The 25,819-nt window shown below is 46.3% G+C and overlaps 1 protein-coding gene across 4 annotated transcripts in view; it reads right to left on the bottom strand.

Annotated features, from left to right (window-relative positions):
* The window catches only part of SEPTIN11 (septin 11), a 103,601-nt gene that overhangs the window by 42,497 nt on the left and 35,285 nt on the right, over positions 1 to 25,819 (bottom strand). For all 4 annotated transcript variants that reach the window (XM_082236543.1, XM_082236544.1, XM_082236545.1 and 1 more), the window contains exons 2-4: positions 20,024 to 20,138; positions 12,581 to 12,776; positions 1,955 to 2,141 (exon numbers count right to left, since the gene is read on the bottom strand). In XM_082236543.1, coding sequence (XP_082092669.1) covers positions 1,955 to 2,141; positions 12,581 to 12,776; positions 20,024 to 20,138 — 498 coding nt within the window. The remainder of the gene's footprint in view (positions 1 to 1,954; positions 2,142 to 12,580; positions 12,777 to 20,023; positions 20,139 to 25,819) is intronic.

Raw genomic sequence — 25,819 nt, 5'->3', positions numbered from 1 at the left:
GGCTTGCTGTCAGCACCAATCAGCTGATCGGCACCATCAGGGAGCCCTGCTTGCAAAGGAACTATCATCCCACAAGGCCAATTGCCACTGCCCTCGATGGTGGCTTTAGCATTTAAACCTGCCCCACCCAAGCTATTCTCTTCACACAGCTATCACCCATAAAAATGCCAGGCTGGCATATCTAACTACGCTTCTTTCATTTCACGTGTACCGTCTATTTTGTTGAATGCAAAGCCAAGCCAAGCTTTCCAGGTGATGGAATTCAGGTTATGAAGTTGTGGTGAATGAAGACCTTATCAAATACCCTTGAATGTGAATTGCAAACCTTTGTGCAGCCTATCTTCTCATTTCCTTCTTTTTCTTTTCTTAATTAGCTACACCGGCAGCGAAACAGATAAGATCCACCAATTTGCATTATAGAGCAAAGGAGTTGGCCATAAATAGAAGTCACACACATGTAGCTGTTTCCTCTCTGCTTTCTACAGAGGTGGTGAACAGGAAATGTTGTGTGTCCCCAATTTGAATATTCTGAATGTGAGCTGGAAAGAAGATAGTTTGGCTGCATATGGAAACCTGTTTGAAATCTGCCAGAGGCTCAGTGGTCTCGTTCTGAGAGAATTTAAGTGAATAAACCTGTGCACACCTCAAGTTCATGCGGTCCCGGTCCACAGACACAACTGCAAGGAGATCAGAATCTTGCATTTCACTCATTTTTTATTAGCTTTATCATTACATCGTAATGATCATTACCATTGTCATTATCATAACAACGGTTTGTTGAAACAATCCTACTTCGGTAAAGCAAAGTTTGAAGCTGGCACACTTTAGTAAGCCACAGTTAAGGCAAACCACAGTTTCTTCTGCGTTCAGGCATGATGCTAAAATGAGAACAGCCAAAAATGGAAGAGAAGGGTGCTGGAAGAAGGGAGGGGAAAGTCGAAGGCTTGCACAGGCTCGTTTGCATAACAACAAACCACAGTTTACCATGACAGTCAAGCAAGACCACTAAATAGTCTTAGAAAATATCACTTGTTTTTCAGATTAGTTTCCTATGCATAAAGGGGGAACAATAGTCACAGGGTTGCTGGGAAACAGAGCAGATTAGGGCTGTGGCTGCAACATCTACTTAGGAGAAAGTCCTACTGGGTCCTATGAGACTTTCTTCACAAGGTTGTGCAAAAGGTAAAGCATCTTGAGGACTTTCCTTAGTGCTATGTAAGTGATTCACAATACGCTTCCAGGGCCACAAACTAGGTTTCTCTCTTGCTTTATGAGGTCGATCATTTGTAAGGAAAAAGAAGGAACCACACATAAGCAACAAGGTTAAGGACTGCTTCGGTGCAATTTCCTTCCATAAAACCAGAGGATTTTTTTTTAAAAAAAAGCAACCCTGGTAGAGATGATGTTAATATTGACCCAGAAATCAAGAGCTTTTTAACTACAGACAGTGCTTGACAATCCTCTTATATTATGTAAACTCACTTCCTGTGGAGGCTGCTAATCCCTATTTGGAAGAAAAGCAAAAAAACAAAACAAAAACAAAACCCAACAAACTTGTGCCAAAATTAAAGGCCTTATTTTCAGCAAATGTCTATTCTGGCAGGGGGCGGAATCCAGAATCATTTTTGAAATTACTTTTTAAAGGAGCATTTCACTTGATTAACTGTAGGTTTTAAGTAAATCTGCCTGAATTTGAATAAGCACAATTTTGGGGGTGAGGGTGGGAAGGAAGCACATTGAGGGTGAAAGAACACATTAAGTGGCATCAGCCACAGTTTCAGAATCCTGCCCCTCCATCAAAACGCCACCTCTCGCTCTCAAAGCTTCTTACCATTAAGTGAATTAGCATGGCATTTTTATTTCGCACCACAATTCTCCGCAACAGAAATCTGCTTCACTGTTATAGTTGTGCAACTAGCAAGGCAAGGTCTCATCAAGGTAAGAAGTGGAGTACCTTACTGTCGAGCTTCTTCATGGTGACCAGATCAAGAGATTTCAGCGAGTGGCCGGTAGGTGCGATGAAGTATAAGCAAGCGTGAATCCTGGTGTCGTGGTAGTTAAAGAGGGAGCGCTTGATTTTCAGCTCCTCCTGCAGGTAGGCTTCAAACTGGGCGTCTATGTATTCCACAATGGGCTTGTAGCTGAAAACAGAAGAATCACATTTCAAACCCGGATGCAACTGCCATTATAGGGTTTTCATCCAGGTGACTTCCAGTGCAGTTATAAGACCAGTCTTCCCCTCAAAAACACAGAAACCAAAAGCCAAGGTATCAACAGGAGAGGAAGAGAATTAGGTTTCTTTCAAAGTTCTTCAACCACCCCCTGTCCGCCATCTTGTGTAAATCATGGCAAGTACAGGTCAAGATGAGGGACGCGGGTGGCACTATGGGTTAAACCACAGAGCCTAGGACTTGCTGATCAGAAGGTCAGCAGTTCAAATCCCCACAACGGGGTGAGCTCCTGTTGCTCGGTCCCTGCTCCTGCCAACCTAGCAGTTCGAAAGCACGTCAAGGTGCAAGTAGATAAATAGGTACCACTCTGGCGGGAAGGTAAACGGCGTTTCCGTGCGCTGCTCTGGTTCGCCAGAAGTGGATTAGTCATGCTGGCCACATGACCCAGAAGCTGTATGCTGGCTCCCTCAGCCAATAAAGCGAGATGAGCGCCGCAACCCCAGAGTTGGTCATGACTGGACCTAATGGTCAGAGGTCCCTTTACCTTTACAGGTCAAGATGGTGGGAAGGTTGGCAAGAGTTTGCTCAAGTTTCACATAGTAGGCTGCTAGGTGGCACCCTACACAGGGCAGGTAGGTATTGCCATGTTTGAAAAATGTGACCCAGCCTGTGCACTTGGACTGCACTCATGCTATATATAACTTTATAAAGCACATTCGAAGCACATTTACCCCTTCAAAGAATTCTGGGCACTGTGGTTTGCTAAAGCTTGCTGGGAATCATAAGTCTCTGATGGATAAACTACAGCGCCCAGGATTCTTTGAAGGAAATGATGTACTTCAAAGGTACACTGTGAATACAAGCCTTACCATTTTTGCCTTTTGCTTTCTAGGTCCACGCTTCAAAGTGCTTCCCTTTTGCCCCACTGCTTTCCCCAGGAAAACCCGGCTGAATTGGAACAAATGGCAATTCAGGTTTTCTGCAGACTGCTGTTGGGTCTGATTATTATTTTATTTGTTGGTTTGTTTTATTATTTATTGACTGTCTGGAGACAAGACAATCACGTCGTGCACCAATAGCAGTGACCAGAGGAGGAATGACCGCTGGGAGGAGCAGAAAGGGAAGAAACGCCATGATGCATCGACAGCAGCACAACCAGACACCTTAACCTGCCCCAGCTGCAACAAAACATGTCTCTCCCTGCATTGCAAGGGGTTGGACTAAATGACCCTTGGGGTCCCTTGTTCCAAAGAGTCCCATTCCTCATGATTTTCCCATATCGGTCTCTACAGCCTGCTGCAACCTGCCAACAGTTTGACTTCATCCCCCAAAGGTGCAGTCCTCCATTGATCTAGTAGTAATAGTAGTAGTAGACCGTCCTTCATCCAAAGTTCTCAGGGAGGTTCGCAGCATAAAAATACAAGATAATACAATTAAAAATACGATTCTATGGTGTTTAGCAGGGGGGAAAGTGTTCAGACACAGAGCTTTGAAATACAGATCTGTCCCTAGAAATGTGGCACAAAAGAAAGTCTGGGTGAACCCTAATTCATCCACAGCCAAGGGGGTCTAAATTATGTGTCAACGTTGCGTACCGCCCACAACCTTTGAATAGCCTTTTATAGTAGATCAACTTAGGGCAAGGCAACCTGCTTACGTGCTGACTTGAGTCCTGAATGCTGTGCTTTTACAGAGATACTGCCCACAGCTGGCTGTTCAACTGAAGATGAACCTTCTTTATCAAAACAGTTCGTAATGAGCTGGGAGCTGCTGTGATTGAGTGTCCGGCTATCAGGAGGACATCCCGTTTGTACGCTGGGAGCTAAATTAAAAACCTGCTAATTCCCCCCACAGCTGTTCCCAAGGTCCTGTTCCTCGGTTTTAAAAGGGAGAGGAGGTTTTTATACAAGGAGAACGACAGCCTGCAGCAAATCTCAATCTGAAAAAGAGAGATTTAGTGATTAAAAACGGAAAACTTGTGCTATTGGGATTGCCAAAAATTATTTTTTTTGCTAGAGTGTAATGAGAGGCAGTTAGACAACCAAAAGCATTCTGGGGAGAAGGCTCTGAGCTGCAGTTTTGTGCCTAAGGCATTAAGTGCAAAAAACATTTGAGGTCAAGTAGGATAACACTGTGGTTGACAACTCTCAAGACTGTATGAACAACCAACCTCAAGCCATTGGCCCCAAGTAAGCCAAAGCAAGATATTCTTCAGCTCCAGGGTCAGAGGTCTGGGCTTGTTAATTGCTTGAGCAGATAAACTTTGATGCTGGATTGTTTGAATCCCGGATTCTTGGTATTTTGATGTTTCGTTTTGATTTGTGTATCATATTGTTGGTTGACAATTCTTGCATTGTGTGTTATATTGTTGGTTTTGTGGTGTGCCTTTTAATATACTTCTAGGGAACACCGTGGGAACCTTCGTGTTGAAGGGCAGAACACTGATTTAATAAGTAAAGGTAAAGATAAAGGGGCCCCTGACCATTAGGTCCAGTCGTGGCCGACTCTGGGGTTGCGGCGCTTATCTCGCTTTATAGGCCGAGGGAGCCGGCGTCCAGCTTCCGGGTCATGTAGCCAGCATGACTAAGCCGCTTCTGGCGAACCAGAGCAGCGCACAGAAACACCATTTACCTTCCCGCCAGAGCGGTACCTATTTATCTACTTGCACTTTGACGTGTTTTTGAACTGCTAGGTAGGCAGGAGCAGGGACCGAGCAATGGGAGCTCACCCTGTGGCGGGGATTTGAACCGCTGACCTTCTGATCGGCAAGCCCTAGGCTCAATGGTTTAACCCACAGTGCCAACCACATCCCATTTAATAAGTAAGAATTAATAATAGTCATAGTACATAAGAGAGTGCCCTCCCACACCAAAGACACTCATGTATGCTGACAGCCCATAATGTGTTAACAGGGCAGAGGGCTGTGAACATGTAAAAAGTAGGGGAAAGTGAAGAGGGTTAATGGACAGGGTTCCCTTCAGATGTTAGCCCCAAGATGGCTTTGATATGCAGTTGTAGGAATTTGACCTTTCCTGCCACATAAACGGAGATTCTCAGGAGGCCAAACTCTGCTCCAGATTCCATACTTCATGCTGGGCAGTTGTGCGGAAGACCCACAGCCAAATTTCTGACAGGGCCTCATAGCATGAGGGCATGATGCAGAGGACTGCAAGGCCTGTGTCTGTGGCCTTTTGCATCGCTGTGGAATGTGAATACTGAGCAAAGGAGAAGCGTGGAAGGGGGAGTGGGAAACTGGGAAAAGAAGGGGGAAGAGCGAAGGAGCAGCTGATGGCTGGGGGAAGCCGGAGGCAAGCAAAGGGGAGCGAAGCAGAAGGACTATAAAAAGAGACAGGCAGAGAAAAAGCAAGACTATGTCCGAACACCCACAATGTGGCAGAGAAGGTTGAGGGCTCTCTGCACTTTTAATAACTAAAGATTCTGCAGCCAGGCAATCCAAAACCTGAATCAAGAAGTGCTGATACTGCAAATGAACCCAACTCATAATGTACCTGCATTTTTAAATATAATTTATGCTGGTCATGAGAAGGGGTTAAGGAGCTTTGTGGAGGTATGGCACTCAGGTCCCAACCACCATCACTGGAGATGTTCCTCAGCCACACTTCTGGCTCCTAAGGCATGCATTGCCCATACATGCACTTTCAAGCCTCTATCTACAGACGTTAGGGACTAGGAACTTGCTCAATTCAGTACATGAAAATAGATTCTCAAGAAAAACTGAATTGTGCGTGCAATATAACCTGTGTTTGAAATTAGCCAGGCGCCAGGAGCATTTTGCTACTGGCATAGGGCCAGTTGGGACTGCATGGAGATTTCTGGGCACCAGGTTGGTGACTGCAGTTTAAAAGCCTCTGCCTTAGTCCATCGTTAATACCATTCCCATTTCCGCTGTGTGTGTTCTTCCTTTCTGGACTGGGACAAGTGAACTGTTGTAAGAGCAAGCTACAGTCAAGCATTGTAGCTGAGATCATAGAATCATAAAACTGCAGCGTTAGAAGGGACCCAGGCGATTATTTAGTCCAACCCCCAGGTGAACAGACATTCTGTTGTGGCGACCGCAACCTAGCTTCAAGGTGTCATTTGGAGCCTAGCTTATATACCCAAGTTTCTAACACTGAATATAACATTCCACGCCCCTTCTGCACTCCCACAGAACTGAGCCATGGGCACAGACAGCTGTAGTTCAGGTCGCACGAAAGAAAATACTTCTACACAACATCAGGATTCCTGCTTCAGACAAAGGCTTGCTGCAAAAATTGCAGCAGCCAAAGGAAGCCACTCTCCTACAGAAGACAGGTGGCCTGCAAATAACAGGTAAAATATAAGGTGAGCCTGCTAGATCTTGCCAATATCCCATCTAGTTCTCAGTTCTCTAGTTCTCACAGTGGCTGACCAGCAGTGTTCAAAACTCCCATTGTTCTAAGGCGCATTTTGCAACAGGGAATTTCTGAGCAGTTTCTGAGCTCTGGGCCTAATATTTCAGATTACTGCGCCTAATATTTCAGATTAAAACTGCAGAGTGGGAGGAAAGTACAGTGGATGCTCGGGTTGCGAACGTGATCTATGCGGGATGCACATTCGCAACCCGAAGCATCCGTAACCCGCATCTGCGCACATGTGGGTTGTGATTTGGCACATCTGTGCATGCGCAAAGTGCAATTAGCGCTTCTGCGCATGTGCGACCACTGAAACCCGGAAGTAACCCGTTCCGGTACTTCCAGGTTTCGGCAGTCTGCAACCCGAGAAAACGCAACCTGAAGCGTCTGTAACCTGAGGTACAACTGTGGGACCTTTTTCTGCCTCCCCACTTCCAGCTACTCTCTGAAGACTGGAGAAGAGACCCTTTTAAGAATATTAGGGGGGTCGGCAGGGGAAGGACTAGACCATATGAAAAACGAACGTAATATTTTAGCTGCAGTCCATTCATTTTCAGCTTTGCATTCTTGTTATAGAAAAAGCACGCCTAGACATTCTGTTGCTGCACCCATAACCTGGGTTTAAGGCGTCCTTTAGCTCCCAGCCTTCATATCTAAGTTTCTGACACTGCCGACCAGATGCCTGTGGGAAGCTTGCAAGCTGAACATGAGCGCAACAACCCTCTGCCCACCTGTGAATCGCAGCAACTGGTATGCTGAAGCCATGACGTCTCAGAAACTCTGCGGTTTGTTCCCCGACTCTCCAGTTCTTTGTCCCTTTGCCCACATGTTCTAGAGATAACTGTATTGCTTTGTTTCTATGGCATAAAGGCGGTGCTTCAAAGTTCCTGTAGCCACGAGCACAATTGCTCTCCTTGTCGGTGCTCTTACCGCCAGCACCTCAGAATTGAACATAGCCTAGGTTTGCCCGTTGCAACTCTCCTGGGTTTCTTCCCCAGCTCTGCAATCAGATATCCTTTCCAGAGGGAGCCAGCATGGTGCAGTCATTGCAGCAAGTGGGGGGGGGAGCTTTTTCGGAACAAGTGACACATTCCCTTCTGGGTGACTTTGGGGCCAGAGGCATAAATGGGTGCAGCAATGAATATCTATCTATCTGAAGGAGCGTCTCCACCCCCATCATTCTGCCCAGACACTGAGGTCCAGCGCTGAGGGCCTTCTGGCGGTTCCCTCACTGAGAGAAGCCAAGTTACAGGGAACCAGGCACAGGGCCTTCTTGGTAGTGGCGCCCTCCCTGTGGAACGCCCTCCCACCAGATGTCAAAGAGAACAACAACTACCAGACTTTTAGAAGACATCTGAAGGCAGGCCTGTTTAGGGAAGCTTTTAATGTTTGACAGACCACTGTATTTTAATGCTTTGTTGGAAGCTGCCCAGAGTGGCTGGGGAACCCCAGCCAGATGGGCGGGGTATAAATAAATTATTATTATTATTATTATTATTATTATTATTATTATTATTATTATTAATACAGTGGTACCTCGGGTTACATACGCTTCAGGTTACATACGCTTCAGGTTACAGACTCAGCTAACCCAGAAATAGTACCTCAGGTTAAGAACTTTGCTTCAGGATGGGAACAGAAATCGTGCGGCGACAGTGGGAGGCCCCATTAGCGAAAGTGGTTCCTCAGGTTAAGAACAGACCTCCGGAACGAATTAAGTTCTTAACCCAAGGTACCCCTGTGCCTATATCTATATATACACATACACATACATACACCCACACCCCTTTATACAGCTGTCTAGTTTTATGCCAGGGGTCAGCAACCGAAGGCCCATGGGCCACAAGCGGCCCACGGGGGTCGTTTAACCGGCCCATGGACCCCTGCCACCTGCTCGGTCGCCTCCTGTGCGCCACACTAAACTGGCGCGGAGCGAAGCAGGGACCGCCTTCTGCAATGCTGGGCGGCCTCCCATTGGCTACAGGAAGCTGCGCACACCTCCTCAGTGCTGGAAGGAGCATTTGTGCACGTTTCGGCCCACCATGGCGTCCGCGGGACCGTGAATCGGCCCAAGCTGCAAAAACTTTGCCAACCCCTGTTTTATGCGCACGCACTGTGTCCTGCATCCCAGGAAGCAAGAAGCATCTTTGGGAGTTGAAGGACGCAATTAAACCAGGCAGAAAGACCCAGGCAGGGTACAGTGCAGGCCTGGGGAGGGTTTTGGACTGAGGCGAGTCTTGAAGGCCAGATACAGAGTCCTGGAGGGTCACATTTGGGCCTGAGGTTCCTCACAGATTAGGAGTGAGCTGAGCTGCGTGACACTTGAAGCCAGCCGCTGTGACCTCTGGGCCAGCCGCTGCGTTTTCAGCCTAACCAACCTCACAGGATGGTTGTGAGGATAAGAAACCGTGTGGGTGAATGGAGGCCTCAATATGCAACCATGGCAATGGTGCCAGGGACTGCGCTATACCCTTCTCTCCTTCCATGTGCTGTGGCAGCTGTGGTATCTCATCCACCTTTATGGAAGCAAAGATGCCTCACTTTCAGAATGGGTTAAAAAGCAGGCATCCTTGAAATTCTTCCTCACAAGCCGCACATTCCAAGAATTCCTTGCTAAAGCTTATTTCCTATTTAGGAAAGTTTAGATGAAGTCATTAAAATAGCTTTGCCGCCAGATAAAGCGCAGTCAGCAAACTGAAGGCTTTTAAAGTTCAGCTACAACATGCATTCCCAAAACTAGTTTAAAACGAACTTAAGCATTCTTGGGTTTCCTGTGTGGAAATAGCTAAACTGCCAGCTAAACTGGTTTTTAAAAGGAGATAATAAGAGACATAGGCATTCAAACAACATATTCCGGGTTTCAGGTAACATGCAAACACTGAAACGAATTGTTTCAAGAAATGTTTTGGCAAGGCTCACCACCTGTGGGAGTGGCTCACCCACGTCACTTGTGACTACTATGCAACTGAAAATCCCCTTGCTCGTTTACTTGATTATGTTTTTAAAATGTATATATTGATTTCGTAGAAGGTAAGGCTACACATCATAAATAACAAACACCAGGAGAGAAATCCCCAGAATTGTAAAAATGAATAAAAGGCAAGACAAAAGTCAGTGTTTAGTCTGATTATTTTGCCTCTCTTCACCGGTTCCATATACTTGATCATGTATTGGTCACATATTAGGAGGCCAGTAGCGCTGCATTATGATCTATGCAGGTTAAGAAAGCTTGTTATGCATAGGTTCCCCTCAGCACCTTACATTTCAAGCACTCTCCAACTGGGATACAAATCCTCTAAAAGAGAGCTTTCCAAACTGTGTGTCACGACCCATTAAGTGTGTTGACTGCAGTGTGTAGGTGTGTCATGCAAATGCTTCCCGCGCTCCTCCCGGGGGATGGAAAGGAGTTAGCTTAAAATAATAATAAATAATTTATTTATTTATACCCCACCCATTGGGATGGGTTTCCCCAGGCACTCTGGGCAGCTCCCAACATCATCATCATCATCATCATCATCATCAGCGATAAAAAAATCAAACACGTTTCCTTTCCCATGCCATTCAAATCTATTACCATGGCCTTCTAAGTCCAATGCTTCTTCCTTTTCCAGTTTTATCCAGTCCCTGATCCATACCAAACATGCAGCCTCAGGTAGTTGTTTATTTCCTTGACATCTGAAGGGAGGGCGTTCCACAGGGCGGGTGCCACCACCGAGAAGGCCCTCTGCTTGGTTCCCTGTAACCTCACTTCTCGCAGGGAGGGAACTGCCAGAAGGCCCTCAGAGCTGGACCTCAGTGTCTGGGCTGAACGATGGGTGGGATATACTGGGCCGAGGCCGTTTAGGGCTTTAAAGGTCCAATTTGCTAGTAAAACTGAATGACTGTGTCGCAAAATGATGCATGTCTAAAAAGTGTGTCACCAGTTTGGAAAGCTCCGCTCTAAAATATTGCTAGCCCTGACAACACTGATGGGAATGTCTTGTGCTGCTGGAAAGAGAAACCCATCGATGGCTGACCTTGTGACAAACACGGGTACCGAACGCAGCCCTGGGTAATCAAGCTGCATGGCCACAGAAGACCCACCAGCATGCATAAAACTGGAAAAGACAAAGGAAAGTCTTGAAACGAGATGCATCTTGTGATCCTGATCTTTTCCTCCCAGACCTGCCTTCTTCAGAAACTGGAGACAACGCATATGCTCCACAAGTGGTCTCCGTCAACAGTGCGCACTGTAAGCAATCAGCGTTGACGTCTTAGAGCTCTTCCTGCTCTGGGCTTAGAGAGAAGAACCCCCTTGTAAATCACTAAAACGAGCCAGGCCAGGGGACTAATTGCAGCCACGACGCTTAGCTTGCGATCGTTTGGGACAAGCGCCCGATTGTGACAAGGCGCCGAGGAGGTAACGGCTCTCCCATTCACGTCGTGGGTCATAGCGTGAGCCCTGCTGTACACCCTTGAACAAAGGAGGTCTTGACAGATGAGGGGAGACAATGCTTCTGGCTCTGGCTGAATTAAATCAGATGCAAAGCGGTTCAGGAGACAAAGTGGCAACACATTTCCATATGGAACACCTGCTCCTGGGAGGGGGGGGGCGGGCTTTTCATTTTAGAAGTCCTTTCCCCCTTGGTTTGTGCACATATGTGCCACTTCAAAAAACAAGAGCTGTTTCAGTGCGTCTGTACACACACACACACACACACCACACATCCAGGCTTGATGAAGGGAGAGGAGAGTTCAGCAAGGAGGGCTGAGATTCCCAGCAAGGTTTGAAACCTAAAGCCCCATCAGCACATTTAAAGCAGTATCATGCCACTTTAAGCAGACATGGCTTCCTCCCAAAGAATCCTGGGAACTGTGGTTTGCTAAAAATGCAAGAGAGTTGTTAGGGGACCCTTACTCTCCCTCAGAGAACTACAATTCCCAGAGTTCCCTGGGAAGGAGGATTGATTTCTAAACTCAGGGCTCCCCCCCCCCCCGAAGCCAGAACTTAGTTCCAGCACCTCTCAGGTAGACACCATTGCCGTTACAAGAGAACAAGGGAGGAATTCATGGTGAGTTCCAGCCCCTCTTTTTCTAGAAAAATAGCACTGCCCTGGGAGTTGTAGTGGGCGAAGAGGGGTCTGCTAATAAGTCTCGGCACCCTTCATAAACTAGTAAAAGGTAAAGGGACCCCTGACCATTAGGTCCAGTCATGGCCGACTCTGGGGTTGCGGCGCTCATTTCGCTTTATTGGCCGAGGGAGCCGGCGTGCAGCTTCCAGGTCATGTGGCCAGCATGACTAAGTCGCTTTTGGCGAACCAGAGCAGCACACGGAAACGCCGTTTACCTTCCCGCTGGAGTGGTCTTAATAAATCACACATCCCATAATTCTCTGGGGAAAGTCATGCCTGTCTTTTAAATGTATAGTGTGAATGGGGTACTGATATTACTATATATTTACTGATAGCACACCATTTTCCCTGACAGGACTCTTTGGCTTACAGATAAGAACAGCTGGAAACATAGAAAAACCAATAGTCAAAAAACCCAAAATGGATAGAATCGAAATTATATACATATATAGGATGTGTTTTAAAACATACCAACAGTTACAATGAAAACACAGCACCAACCCTTTTAAGTAAAAAGCAATGGCCAAAAGCCTGCTTGGATGACAAAGGCTTCACCTGCTAGTCCAGCTTCTCTACGGAGGGAGTTTCAAAGACTAATGTGCAAAGGTAAGACACATCACATCCATTGTTCCACTTAAATCTGAGTCTGCCGCTGCCCCAAATGGATGAGTCAAAAGTTGTCTGTGTCATAGTATCTTTCTCACAGAGGGCTTTTCCCACCTCAAAAGGCACTTGGGGAGAAATCGCATGTTTGAAAAGCATACCACATTTCACCCTGCAGATCAAGAGGCAAATTGAACATGTCAACTTTCCAGCATGAGGAAAGCTTACATGTGTGATTTCCCTCTACTCTGCAAAGTGCTTGGCCCTTCAAAGAATAGTCTGGAGCAGTCTTGATGCTAACCTGTCATCTTTGTTAATCTGGTCTCCAAATCCCACCGTGTCAACGATCGTCAGCTTCAGGCGGACGTTGCTCTCCTGAAGTTCGTAACTCCTTGCTTTCAACCGCACGCCAGGCTCGTTGTGAGTGGCTGGGTCACTTTCAAACTTTGTGTTGAACAGGGTGTCCATGAGCGTCGATTTGCCAATGCCCGTTTCCCCTGAAAAGGACCACATTCAGGTTAGGAGTCTGAGAAGCCCACAGCCACTACCTTTAGCCTACCAATGACTTTCTTCCTGGTGTCCAAATCAAGGATATTCTGCTTAAATGAGACATTAGAATTCCAAAGTTACAGGAATGGGGCAAGGCAAGCATTGCTTAGGAATGAGACTCCATGGTCTGCTAGATTAAGTAATTTATAGATCAAATCCTAACTTTGCAAAGAGGTCAAAGCTGGGCAAACTTCAGGCTTGCAGAAGCTACTTCATTTTTTTACCAGGACTCTTACGTTGACCAACGGGAGTAAAGAGCAAAAGTCATAGGTTTGAGTCCTAATTGGAGCAGACCCAGTGAAATTAATGGACATGAAGCTATTCATGTTTTTGAACTTCACTGGGTCTACTCTGAGTAGGGCTAACACTGAAGGCAGCATGTACACTCACAGTTACGGGATTCTGAGCTCAGGAGCTTGTTTCAAATACTAGACCTGGCATTTTGTTGCTGCTATTGTTAAAACAAGTGAGAGTCAGAATTCCTTGGGACTGAGCTATTTGTGAGTTATACACAGGTTTGCATTGCTTCAAAAATCTGCAAGACCTATTTCATCAGTTCTCAATTAAAATTGCAGCCAAAAGTTACATCAGATCAGAAGTCTACAACTGCTAGAAGCTAGTCCTGGACCAGCACTGACACACACACACACACAGAGAGAGAGAGAGAGAGAGAGTGTACTTTGGGAAATCTATTAAGAACAACATGCCAACATTGTTTTTGCAGCACTTACAAAACTCAGCACGTTAAAATGGATCTAGGGGTCTTAGTAGAACACATTCTTAACATGAATCAACAGTGTGATGCAATTATAGGTAAAGGTAAAGGGACCCCTGACCATTAGGTCCAGTCATGGCCAACTCTGAGGTTGTGGCGCTCATCTTGCTTTATTGGCCGAGGGAGCCGGCGTACAGCTTCTGGGTCATGTGGCCAGCATGACTAAGCTGCTTCTGGTGAACCAGAGCAGCACACAGAAACACCGTTTACCTTCCCACTGGAGCGGTACCTATTTATCTATTTGCACTTTGACGTGCTTTCGAACTGCTAGGTTGGCAAGAGCAGGGACCCAGCAACAGAAGCTCACCCCAGAAGCATGCTATTTCTTATTTTCATTTAGCAGGAAAAATATACACCTGCCAATTAGCACTGGGTTTCAACCTTAATTGGTTTAGCTGGAAATGGGTGGGAGGGCCCAGAATTTAATAGAGAAAGGCTAAATTTAAATCGGCGGGGCTGGGAGTTTATGGGCACATTTACTCATATATTTTTTAAGGTCATTTTGGTTTGGGTATGTTACTCTAACAGGAAGCAAAGAGAAGCAACACAACTGGGGTTGGCCTTTCCTTTTTGTGGCAAGTGGGACCTTCCACTGGTTAAATTATTAACTGCCGCATATTTCCTGCAAAAAAGGCATCGGCACAGAGGTTTTGGCAAGGGCACAAAAAGTTCAACTGCGTAAGACCACACATCTCATAGAGGAGAAAGCTGCCAGTGGCTACCAGCCATCATGGCCAAGCATATACTATCTCCAGGGCTTTTGACTGCCAATTGCTGGTATTGAGGAGAGCTTCTCATAATGTCGAAATCAACTTGGTGACATGATATATTAAAAAGTAGCTTTTCAGTTGATCACCAAGTCCAGTATGTACAAATACAAATCCTATTTTGTCAGTGCCGTAGTACATTCTTTTCTAATTTCTTCATCTTCTCTTGTATTTTTCTGCCTGGCGTATTCCACTTGTGGAGGGCTGTTCCATTCAGGTGCTGCTTGAGATATTCCCATAAGGCACCTGGTCGTCCACTGTGAGAGAAGGATGCTGGCCTGACCCAGCAGGCTTTCCTTATGTTCTTAAACCAGCTGTGGATGCAAGTCACGTTCCTTTTCTTTTTTTAAAAAAACAACAACGGTGCAATAAAACCCCAGTCAATATTTTCTCTTTTAAAAGGAACAGCGAAGCTGCCTGCTAAAGTTTCATTGTAAAAACAAAACCGGATTTCATATAAACAGGCAGCAACGGGAATAGCTCAGCCCTGCCAAGCGAAGTGCAGAGATCAATGGTTTCGTTTTGCGGACGCACAGAAATGCCTTTCAGGGGATGCAAATAGGAAAGGTCTCGGGGAAACAACATCGCTCCAGCCTCTAGAAGCTCAAACCACTTTGTTCAACAGCTTGCTGCGGTTTTGACGACATCTCTTTTCCTCGTTGTTTTAATTTGATGGATATGAAAACACTAATCCTCATGGGAGAGCAAAGAAGAGGCAGCGGCCTTTTGCATTCCACGGATAAAATTTGACTCCGGATGACTTTGGCTGTAACCTTGAGGACAGTTCACCCTGTACGCAGGCTCAGAAGAGAGGCTATGTGTGGATGCCACAATTCCCACTAGATCGCGGAGAAAGCAAAGCAATGCGATGCGAAGGGATGCAAACTGCAGCTATCAGCCTGCTGAGCTTCCTTTTTGTTAAAAAAATATGAAAAGAAACTCAAGTTTCTAGTCCTCATGTTTACAAAGATATGGGAGCGTGACTGAATTCCCTGCTGAAATCTCAGGAGCCAGAGGGGCGGCTGAGCGAGGCTTCCAGTCTTTGGGGACATTTGCTTGAGAGTTTCTCTAGGGCTGCAATTTGGTGCTACGTAAGTTTGTAATAATAATAATAATAATAATAATAATTTATTATTTATACCCCGCCCATCTGGCTGGGCCTCCCCAGTCACTCTGGGCGGCTTCCATAAAAACCAAAAATACAATAAAATATCACACGTTAAAAACTTCCCTGAACAGGGCTGCCTTAAGATGTCTCCTGAATGTCAGGTAGTTGTTTATCGCCTTGACATCTGCTGGAAGGGTGTTCCACAGGGCGGGCGCCACTACCGAGAAGGCCCTCTGCCTGGTTCCCTGTAGCTTTGCTTCTCGCAGTGAGGGAACCGCCAGAAGGCCCTCGGCGCTGGACCTCAGCGTCCGGGCAGACTGATGGGGGTGGAGACGCTCCTTCAGGTATACTGGACCGAGGCCGTTTAGGGCTTTAAAGGTCAGCACCAACACTTTGAATTGTGCTCGGAAACGTACTGGGAGCCAATGCAGGTCTTTCAAGACCGGTGTTATATGGTCTCGGCGGCCGCTCCCAGTCACCAGTCTAGCTGCCGCATTCTGGATTAGTTGTAGTTTCCGAGTCACCTTCAAAGGTAGCCCCACGTAGAGTGCATTGCAGTAGTCCAAGCGGGAGATAACCAGAGCATGCACCACTCTGGCGAGACAGTCCGCAGGCAGATAGGGTCTCAGCCTACGTACCAGATGGAGCTGGTAAACAGCTGCCCTGGACACAGATTTGACCTGTGCCTCCATGGACAGCTGTGAGTCCAAAATGACTCCCAGGCTGCGCACCTGGTCCTTCAGGGGCACAGTTACCCCATTCAGGACCAGGGAATCCTCCACACCTGCCCGCCTCCTGTCCCCCAAAAACAGTACTTCTGTCTTGTCAGGATTCAACCTCAATCTGTTAGCCGCCATCCATCCTCCAACCGCCTCCAGACACTCACACAGGATCTTCACCGCCTTCACTGGTTCTGATTTAAAAGAGAGGTAGAGCTGGGTATCATCCGCATACTGATGAACACCCAGCCCAAACCTCCTGATGATCTCTCCCAGCGGCCGCATGTAGATGTTGAAAAGCATGGGGGAGAGGACAGAACCCTGAGGCACCCCACAAGTGAGAGCCCAGGGGTCTGAACACTCATCCCCCACCACCACTTTCTGAACACGGCCTAGGAGGAAGGAGCGGAACCACTGTATAACAGTGCCCCCAGCTCCCAGCCCCCCAAGACGGTCCAGAAGGATGCTATGGTCGATGGTATCGAACGCCGCTGAGAGATCCAGCAGAACTAGGAAACAGCTCTCACCTTTGTCCCTAGCCCGCCGGAGATCATCAACCAGTGCGACCAAGGCAGTTTCAGTCCCATGATGAGGCCTGAATCCCGACTGGAAGGGATCCAAATGGTCCGCTTCTTCCAGGCGTGCCTGGAGTTGTTCGGCAACCGCTCGCTCAATCACCTTGCCCAAGAATGGAAGATTTGAGACTGGGCGATAATTGGCCATCGTGGCCGCATCTAAAGATGGTTTTTTAAGAAGCGGTTTAATAACCGCCTCTTTCAGCAGATCTGGGAAGGCTCCCTCACGGAGGGAAGCATTCACCACCCCACGAAGCCCATCGCCCAGTCCTTCCCGGCTAGCTTTTATAAGCCAGGATGGGCAAGGATCCAGGAGACAGGTGGTTGGTTTCACTCGTCCAAGCAGCCTGTCCACATCCTCAGAGGTAACAGATTGGAATTGATTCCACTCAACTTGACTAGACAGAACTCTTGCACTCTCCCGCCCCGGCCCTGCTCCCACGGTGGAGTCTACTTCTTCCCGAATCTGAGCGATTTTATCTGCAAAGAACTTTGCGAAATCATTGCAGGAGAACATGTGGCCCGTACTGGGCCCCGATGTTGCAGGTGGTTCCGCTAAATTGTGAACCACCTGAAAAAGTCTCCTGCTGCTGTTTTCTGCAGATGCAATAGAGGCGGTGAAGAAATTCTTCTTCGCCGTCGCTATCGCCACTTGGTAGGCTCGACGTTGAGCTCTAACCTGTGTCCGGTCAGATTCGGAATGAGTTATCCGCCACCGGCGCTCTAGCCGTCTCAACAATTGTTTCATTGCCCTCAGATCCGTGGAAAACCACGGGGCTGTCCGGGCTCCATGCAATCGGAGAGGGCGCTTCGGAGCCAAACAGTCAATAGCCCTGGTTAACTCCACATTCCAGCGGGCCACCAGGGAATCAGCTGAAAGGCCATCAACATGGGATAAAGCATCCCCTACCACTCTCTGGAAACCATTTGGATCCATTAAGTGGCGGGGGCGGACCATCCGAATTGGTCCCACCTCCCTGCAGAGGGGATGGGTCGCAGAGAAGTCCAGTTGCACCAGGAAGTGATCTGACCATGGCACTTCTTTCGTTGGTGTAAGTTGAGGTGACAGCAGTCACGAAATTAAAAGACGCCTGATCCTTGGGAGAAAGGCAATGGCAAACCTAGACAGCATCTTAAAAAGCAGAGACATCACCTTGCCAACAAAGGTCCGTATAGTTAAAGCTATGGTTTTCCCAGTAGTAATGTATGGAAGTGAGAGCTGGACCATAAAGAAGGCTGATCGCCGAAGAATTTATGCTTTTGAGTTATGGTGCTGGAGGAGACTCTTGAGAGTCCCATGGACTGCAAGAAGATCAAATGTATCCATTCTTAAGGAAATCAGCCCTGAGAGCTCACTGGAAGGACAGATCCTGAAGCTGAGGCTCCAATACTTTGGCCACCCCATGAGAAGAGAAGACTCCCTGGAAAAGACCCTAATGTTGGGGGAAATGGAGGGCACAAGGAGAAGGGGATGACAGAGGACGAGATGGTTGGACAGTGTTCTCGAAGCTACGAACATGAGTCTGACCAAACTGCGGGAGGCAGTGGAAGACAGGAGTGCCTGGTGTGCTCTGATCCATGGGGTCACAAAGAGTCGGACATGACTAAACGACTAAACAACAACAAAGTTTGTGAGGAATTCACTGGGGTGAGGAAGAAGCACTATTTGACATATGTATATTTCCAGTTCTATCAACTTGCCTTGCAGCATTGGCTTGTTTATTTTTCTTTCAAAATTTATAGACCACTTAATAATTAAAGAAATAAATAAATCTCTAAGCCATTTACCTAAGGTACTAGAAAATATTATTTATTTTTAAAAAATTTCTGCACTTTCTTTGCCAATATATGGGCTATGGCGTAATTCAGTGCGAGGAAACGGAAGGATACAGTGGAGTTCCCTTATAAAGTCTGGGCGCTTGAAACGGTTGTGTCAATGCAGAGTATTTTGTACTTCCCACTCGAATTCTCCCCCAGTGCTAGCTACATAATTCTCCATGCTTCAGAAGGTGCATTCGCATCCGTGTCAACAATTGCTTGCTTCTTACAGGGCAGAGTGCGGGAGCTCCACATTTACACACCTCGTGTGGATGGCATGGCCCCATTCCTTAGCCCTGAATGACCGGGGAAAGTGTAGGTCTGTCATGGAGAAGTAGCTACGAGCCATGATGGCTATGAATTGCCACCACTGTTCGAAGTGTTATGCCTCTGTATGCAAGTCACTTGGATTCAGATGTGGGGAGAGAGCTGTTGTACTCAGGTTCTGCTTGCAGAATTCCCAGAGGCACCTGGCAGCCCAACAATTAAGAAGAGGACACTGTTCTTCTTGTGTCCTGACACGAGGTGCTTAAGCAGACACCTAAATGCCAGTACTGGATGTTCTTATGTACAGGGTGCAATGCTCAGTGGCAACTAGGCTATAGCTCCCCAGTGTCTATGCATCATTTTCCCATTGACATCTGGTACATTTGCAATTTTAACTGAGGGAGAACAAACTGTAGTGGCTGGGAGTTACTCGTGCGTAATCCTGCTCCGTTTGAGCATTGGATTGCCTGGTTAAACCCTCCGGACTGCACAGCCCATCTCAGCGTGGCTGCCCTTAGTCACTCGTAGAATCTGTCTGTGGGTGTTTCTTAAAGAGTTGCCAACATAAGAGTTGTTTGACGCCCAATCGTCTCCGCCTCTCACTGCGCGGGAGTCTCCTGCGCAGGGTGGGCATGGGCAGCGGGGTGCTTGGGCTCTCCTCGCTAACTTCCAACGAAGAGTCCTGGAGCCCCTGCACCTCCCTGTCCCGTTGCTCTCCTGGGTCCCTGGTGTTACACTTATTCCCTTCCCCTTTTTCCCAGCTGAGTCTCCCTCTAGCGCTGGGACCTTCTCCTGCAGAATCAGAGACCCTCTCCTTCTCCCGTGCCTCTTATGTCAGTTCCCTGACACAAACTTTTGCCCAGGTTTCCAAAAATCCAGGAAACACCAGCTAAGCATCCAACATCACTTCCCAGTTTAGTTTCAGTTTTAAACATGCGAGGTTCCAAATGCTTTGCTGGTTTTCAGACTTTTTTTGTGGGGGGGGGGTGGAGAAACCTGCACAAAAAGCTGAGCATTTCCATTTAAAAGATTCCCTGTGATGCTTCGTGTCTTACACGCTAGGTACCACCAGGCAGGAGGGATTTTATATTGTTCGCCCTGCATGTTGCATCCGGGAAGTACATGCAGATAATCTCTTTGTTCAGAAGCCCATTATCATCACTTACCAACACAAAGGATGTTGAAGCAGAAGCCCTGCGAGGTTGACTTGTTGACCAGCTGATCGGGGAGGCTGTCAAAACCGACGTGGCCCGAGAGGGACAGGTTTCGGAGATCATCGTTCTGAAATGCCAAAGAAGAAACATGTCAAGGTTTTTATAGAGTTGGCTTTATCATTGCTTATCAATGAGAAGCAACCACGGCCACCGATATCACACCATCATGTCACATCACGTAAATGCATCCTCCATTGAAATAAACATATCTAGCTTTCTTTCAAATACATTTCTTTCAAATACATTTAGATGCAGAAACTAGAGTTCTTTGGAAGAAAGATGAGATTTGTTTGCAATAAACAGCAAGAACAGGCAGCTTCTAGGTTCCGAAAGACTCTGTTTCATGGAGGGCAATATAAAAGTCTCTCAAACATAAGTAAATCTTCTTTTTAAAAAAAATAATAATCACCTTTTAAAAATACTGATTAGCACCCTGCTTCTCAGGAATAAAAAGATAAAGCTGTACGGAAAGAGAAAAAGTTTCCTTACACAGAGTCAGACTAGAGATGGACGGGCCTGTCTAGGACCCCATCTCCTCTTTCCATTTAAATAACTATCATACTACTTTATACAGCCATGGCTTACTCCAATGAATTCTGGGAAGTGTAGTTTGTTAAGGCTGCTGAGACTTGTTAGGAGACACCTATTCCCCTCAGAGAGCTACAATTCCCAGAGTTCCCTGGGAAGAGGAATTGACTGTTAAACCACTCTGGGAATTGGAACACTGCGAATGAGAGAGGGGTCTCCAAACAACTGGTTTGGCCAAAATTGGCACGTTTAATTTTATTTATTTAGAAAGATGTGCAAGCTGTGTAAATCTCCAAATTCTACAAGCTGTGTGCATTTCTGAAATTATCAGTAAGATACAGGTAAAACTGAAAACAAACTACACATAAAGCACAGCTTAAAATCGATCAAACAGAGATTAAAAAATCAATAAAACTTATGCAGAACATGTCACATATGGGGCTTGTAAAAGCTTAAGTTCCAGCACTCTTCACATAATATGTTATGTTATACCAACTTCTTTTGACAAAAGACTGTCCGGGGGGCGGGGAGGGATGGCTAGTAGCCATTTGGGCACAACTAGTTGTAATTAGCTGCATTGCACTGTTTAAACCAGACTTTGCCCTGCCCTGGAGCCTGAAGGGAGCTTTAATCCCAAAACATCTGGAAGGCACCCGGTTGAAGAAGGTTGATCTAAACTAACAGGGGTCTGTACTATCCATTTTGAAATTTGGGGCAGCCCCATTGATATTGAGGGCACACTACAGTCCAATGCGTGGATTCCTTTCCCATTCACAGTGTGTGTGCCTATATATATGTTTGTTCGGGGGCGGACTTTGGTAATCTTTGGTAATATGGTGCTCTGGGGGAGGTGAAAAACTGGCACCCCCAAATGGATCTTCTCTATCATGGATCTTCTCAATTTTGTGGCGCTTTGGCTCAAGTCGCCTGTACAGTCATACCTCATGTTACATCCGCTTCATGTTACGTTCTCTCAAGTTACGTCCCACGGCGACCCAGAAGTACCGGAAAGGGTTTTGCCGCTCGCACATGCGCAGACGCACAAAATGATGTCACACGCATGTGCAGAAGAGGCGAATTGCAACCTGCGCATGCGCAGACACACCCCTGCGGGTTGCGTTCTTTTCATGTTGCGAACGGGCCTCCGGAACGGATCCCGTTCGTAACCAGAGGTACCACTGTACAGGAAAACCCTCCATCTGGCACTGCGTTTTCTACCTATCTATTATACACACATATATATTATTATTATTAATTGGATTTATATACCACCCTATACTCGGAGGTCTCAGGGAAGAAAATATAGAGAGGAATGAACAGGGCGTGGGGTAGAAATACAACAGAAAGAACGTCATTCCAGGAGGATAAAAGTGAGAGGCCAGGGGAATAAGCATTTCCCTCGCAACCACCCAAAAAGTGCAGAAGGAAAGTTTGCCATGTGACGGTCAGCCACTTCTGGAATTGCCATCTCCACTGTGGGCTGCTATTTATAAACCAAGCCGAGCTCTGCTAACCGGAGCTAATAAAATTGAAGCGCTGCAACTGTGCCCTAAGTCATCCGCTGTCCTTCAGCAGGCCTTGGAGGAGGAGAAGGAGGAGAGCGCAGAATTCTTCTGGCTCAAAGAGAAAAGAGGGTTTTCCTCTCCCCCCTTCCCACACAGCCCCAAGGCTCAGATCCAAACCATGGCAGGGAAGCAACACAGAAGACTATTTCCAGTCTCAGGAAAAAGTAAAGAGGGAAAACCCATTAGCTTGACTCACACTTTTCTCTCTGGCGAGATACAATTATTCGGAGCAACTGGTGCAAACTCTAGTCTTGTTAATGACCGCCATAAATGTTAACGCTGTCCTTCACGTCTAACATTTAGAATTTAGAAAGGAATAATGAAATGAAATATTTTATGGATGTGTTTATTGCCCGGGGCTCCTTGGGTTGTACAGAAATCAAATCAAATAAACAAATAAAATTCTGGCCTCAGCTCCACGTAAGTCAATCTTAAAGGTCACGATGGAGCCTTAGGAGGACATTATTGGTCTGCCTTCCAAAAATGTCTACACAAGCTACCAACTCAGAAACCGTTTTTCCCCTTTCTTTCTTTTTTACTATTTACACGTAGGTCATTTGTGGAGTAACCAAACAGTTTGAAACCAAAGAATCATGTGCCTTCCAATTTACACAACTAGCCCCTGCCTACTCCCCTGGAGGAAATTCCAGCTCATCACAGATGACTAGGCAAGTGGCTATTTACAAGCAAGTTTACTGTATCAGTACAACAAGTGCTTGCAGATGGGTGTTCCTATCAACTGCTCCTCCCTTGGAAAAATACCATTCTCCTGTGGACTAGTCAAAGCCAGGGCCCAGAATTGAAATGAGATTTTATTTCTTATTCGAACGATTGCAGCAGACCTTTATATCACTGGCAGCATTTCAAACAGGATGAAATAATATATCAATCTTGGATGTGTTTGAGGATACTGGGTTCACAGCCAAGAAGCTCAGGGGATTTCCCAATCCCAGGCTTTCATCAAACAAGAAACAGTACTGTAAGAGAATTTGCTTCTGCTCAAGGTGGGAAGCATTTCGAGGCTTTAACAGAAGAACAAGCCTTGCTGAGGAAAGCTTGGCACGGCTTCTGTACAGGGAAGCCTTGCCTCCTCAGCAACAGCCTTCTTCAGGAATTCCTTGCTCCACAGACAGTTGCCTCGGGGAACTTTGTACAGTGGTGCCTCGCAAGACGAAAAGAATCCGTTCTGTGATTCTCTTCGTCTAGCGGTTTTTTCATCTTGCGAAGCAAGCCCATTGAAGGATTAGCGGATTAGCGCTATTAGCGGCTTTTAGCAGCTTTTAGCGGCTTATCTGCTGATCGGATCAGCTGATAAGCGGCTTAGCGGCTTAGAAAAAGGGGGGGGGAGGAAAAAAAACCAGCAGGAACTCGCAAGACATTGTCGTCTTGCGAAGCAAGCCCATAGGAAATTCGTTTTGCGAAGCACCTCCAAAACAGAAAACTCTTTCATCTAGCAAGTTTTCCGTCTTGCGAGGCATTCGTCTTGCGGGGCACCACTGTAATGGAACCTCTGCTTTATGGAGGATATGACTACTAATGGCTACTACCCACAATGGTTATGTTTTACTTCATCTGTCGGAGGCAGTGGAGCCTTGAAGGCAGGGGAGAGGGCAGCTGCAACACTCAAATCCTGCTTTCATGCTTCCCACTGGGGCATTGGCATGGCCACTGCGAGAATAGGATGCTGAAGTAGATGGTCCATTGGCTTGATCCTGCAAGCTCCTCTTACGTTCTTATGGCAGATGTGCTGGTCAGTTTTCAAGGCTCTTTTTCCACCCCAAAAGACCTGCACACTGGGTTTGTCTGATTGTCAAGCAACGCTGCTTTTCCTGGATCCCTCTCTGGCTTGTACTAATTTTAAAAGACGCCACATAGACAAAGTTTACCAAGCCAGCCAGGGAGCACAATAAGTAACAACCAAGACGGCAAGCTCATGATTTGATTTAAGTTCTCCTCTCCAAGGAACCCTTTCTCTCCCTCCAAAGCTTTCGCCCCTGCCAAACAAATCTTGAAAGCGGTAGGCTTATTCTTCTCCTTTTAAGACATGCAGCTTGAAGAAAACCTGCTAGAACAATTTACTCGCTTATGGCAAATGTCGTGAGCCAAGTGGGGATTGTACAGTGTATGGATGTCCTCCCATCTGTAACTGATAGAACCACTCTTGCATCTGAATTCAGAGAGGTGTGCTTACTTTTGAAAAACATTTCTGATGGACTACATGGAACTGGCGGAAATGACTGCCAGAATCCGAGACCAGGGAGAAGAGTCGGTGGAAGAAGATTGGAAGAAATTTAAAGACTATCTACAGAAATATTGTGAAATTGATGAATGTTAGAATGATGTTGAATAGAAACTAAGCGGTTTTCAGCTGTAATATTATAAGGTAATATGAAAAATGGATTACTTATGTAAAAACTTAATGTCATAATATTTTAAAATTAAAGACTAGGATAAACAAAGAGGGTAGGGATTTGCTGAACCAACAAACCGAATTGGAATACAAAAAAGGGAGGCGTGAGGAGGTCCGGGAAATAAGCTAATGAAAAATAAGTAATGGAAAGATGGAGTTGATTTTAACCATTTTTTTATTTTGTATTTTTTTCTTTTTTCTTTTTCATTTTTATTTTGTAATACTTTGAAAATCTTAATAAATATCTTATAAAAAAAGAAAGAAAGAAAAACATTTCAGCAAAGCGGCTGTGCTTTCACTAGGGAGGCTATTGTGGACTAGTAAATTCAGAATACAGTGGTACCTCGGGTTACATACGCTTCAGGTTACATATGCTTCAGGTTACATACGCCGCTAACCCAGAAACAGTGCTTCAGGTTAAGAACTTTGCTTCAGGATAAGAACAGAAATCGTGCTCCGCCGGTGCGGCGGCAGCAGGAGGCCCCATTAGCTAAAGTGGTGCTTCAGGTTAAGAACAGTTTCAGGTTAAGAACAGACCTCCGGAACAAATTAAGTACTTAACCCGAGGTACCACTGTAAGTGTTTATGAGTATCGTCATCAGACAACGCTGCTCCCCCAACAGAGGAGGCTTACGTTGTGTAAGCTGTGCATGAGGAATATCTTAGAATAGATATGCAATTGTTTGTATAGATGAGTGTGCTATTATATGGAGGGCATGATGCACAGGTAAGCTTGTTATTTGAACGAAATGTGCCCCAGTGACTCACACCTGTGCCGTTGTCTGTGATCTTGAAAGGGAAACAAGAGGTGCCATACTGGTCGCATGCAATGCAGAAAAACTGTTGGGGTGGGGAAACCATATGTCTGCTCCCCCCCCCCAAATCAGTGCCTTGAACACATAACACCAGTTTGTGGGGAGGCAGAAAGCACTGTAATAGCAGGCAGGACTGAGCCTGAAAATACCGCAAAAGGGAAACAGAGGGTTGTGCCTAATTAAGTCCAGCTCAGCGTGAAACCCATGTAAAACAAATGGACCTATGTTAGCCATGCCCATAAATTTCGATGGGTCTACTCTGAGTAGAGATAACATCAGCTACAATCCAGTGTTAACAACCCCCCCCCCCGGTTCAAAAGATGCTTACTTAACTTGCTGGGATTGCGTTCAGATAAGTAAGCGTTTTGATCTCCAAATACAGCAGGAAAAGGAGGTACAGTGGTGCCCTGCAAGATGAATGCCTCGCAAG

Source organism: Podarcis vaucheri, assembly GCF_965113315.1.
Source record: "Podarcis vaucheri genome assembly, chromosome: 9".
Classification (NCBI taxonomy): domain Eukaryota; kingdom Metazoa; phylum Chordata; class Lepidosauria; order Squamata; family Lacertidae; genus Podarcis; species Podarcis vaucheri.
The sequence above is the reverse complement of the archived record's forward strand: the minus strand, read 5'-3'. Positions and strand labels throughout refer to the sequence as shown.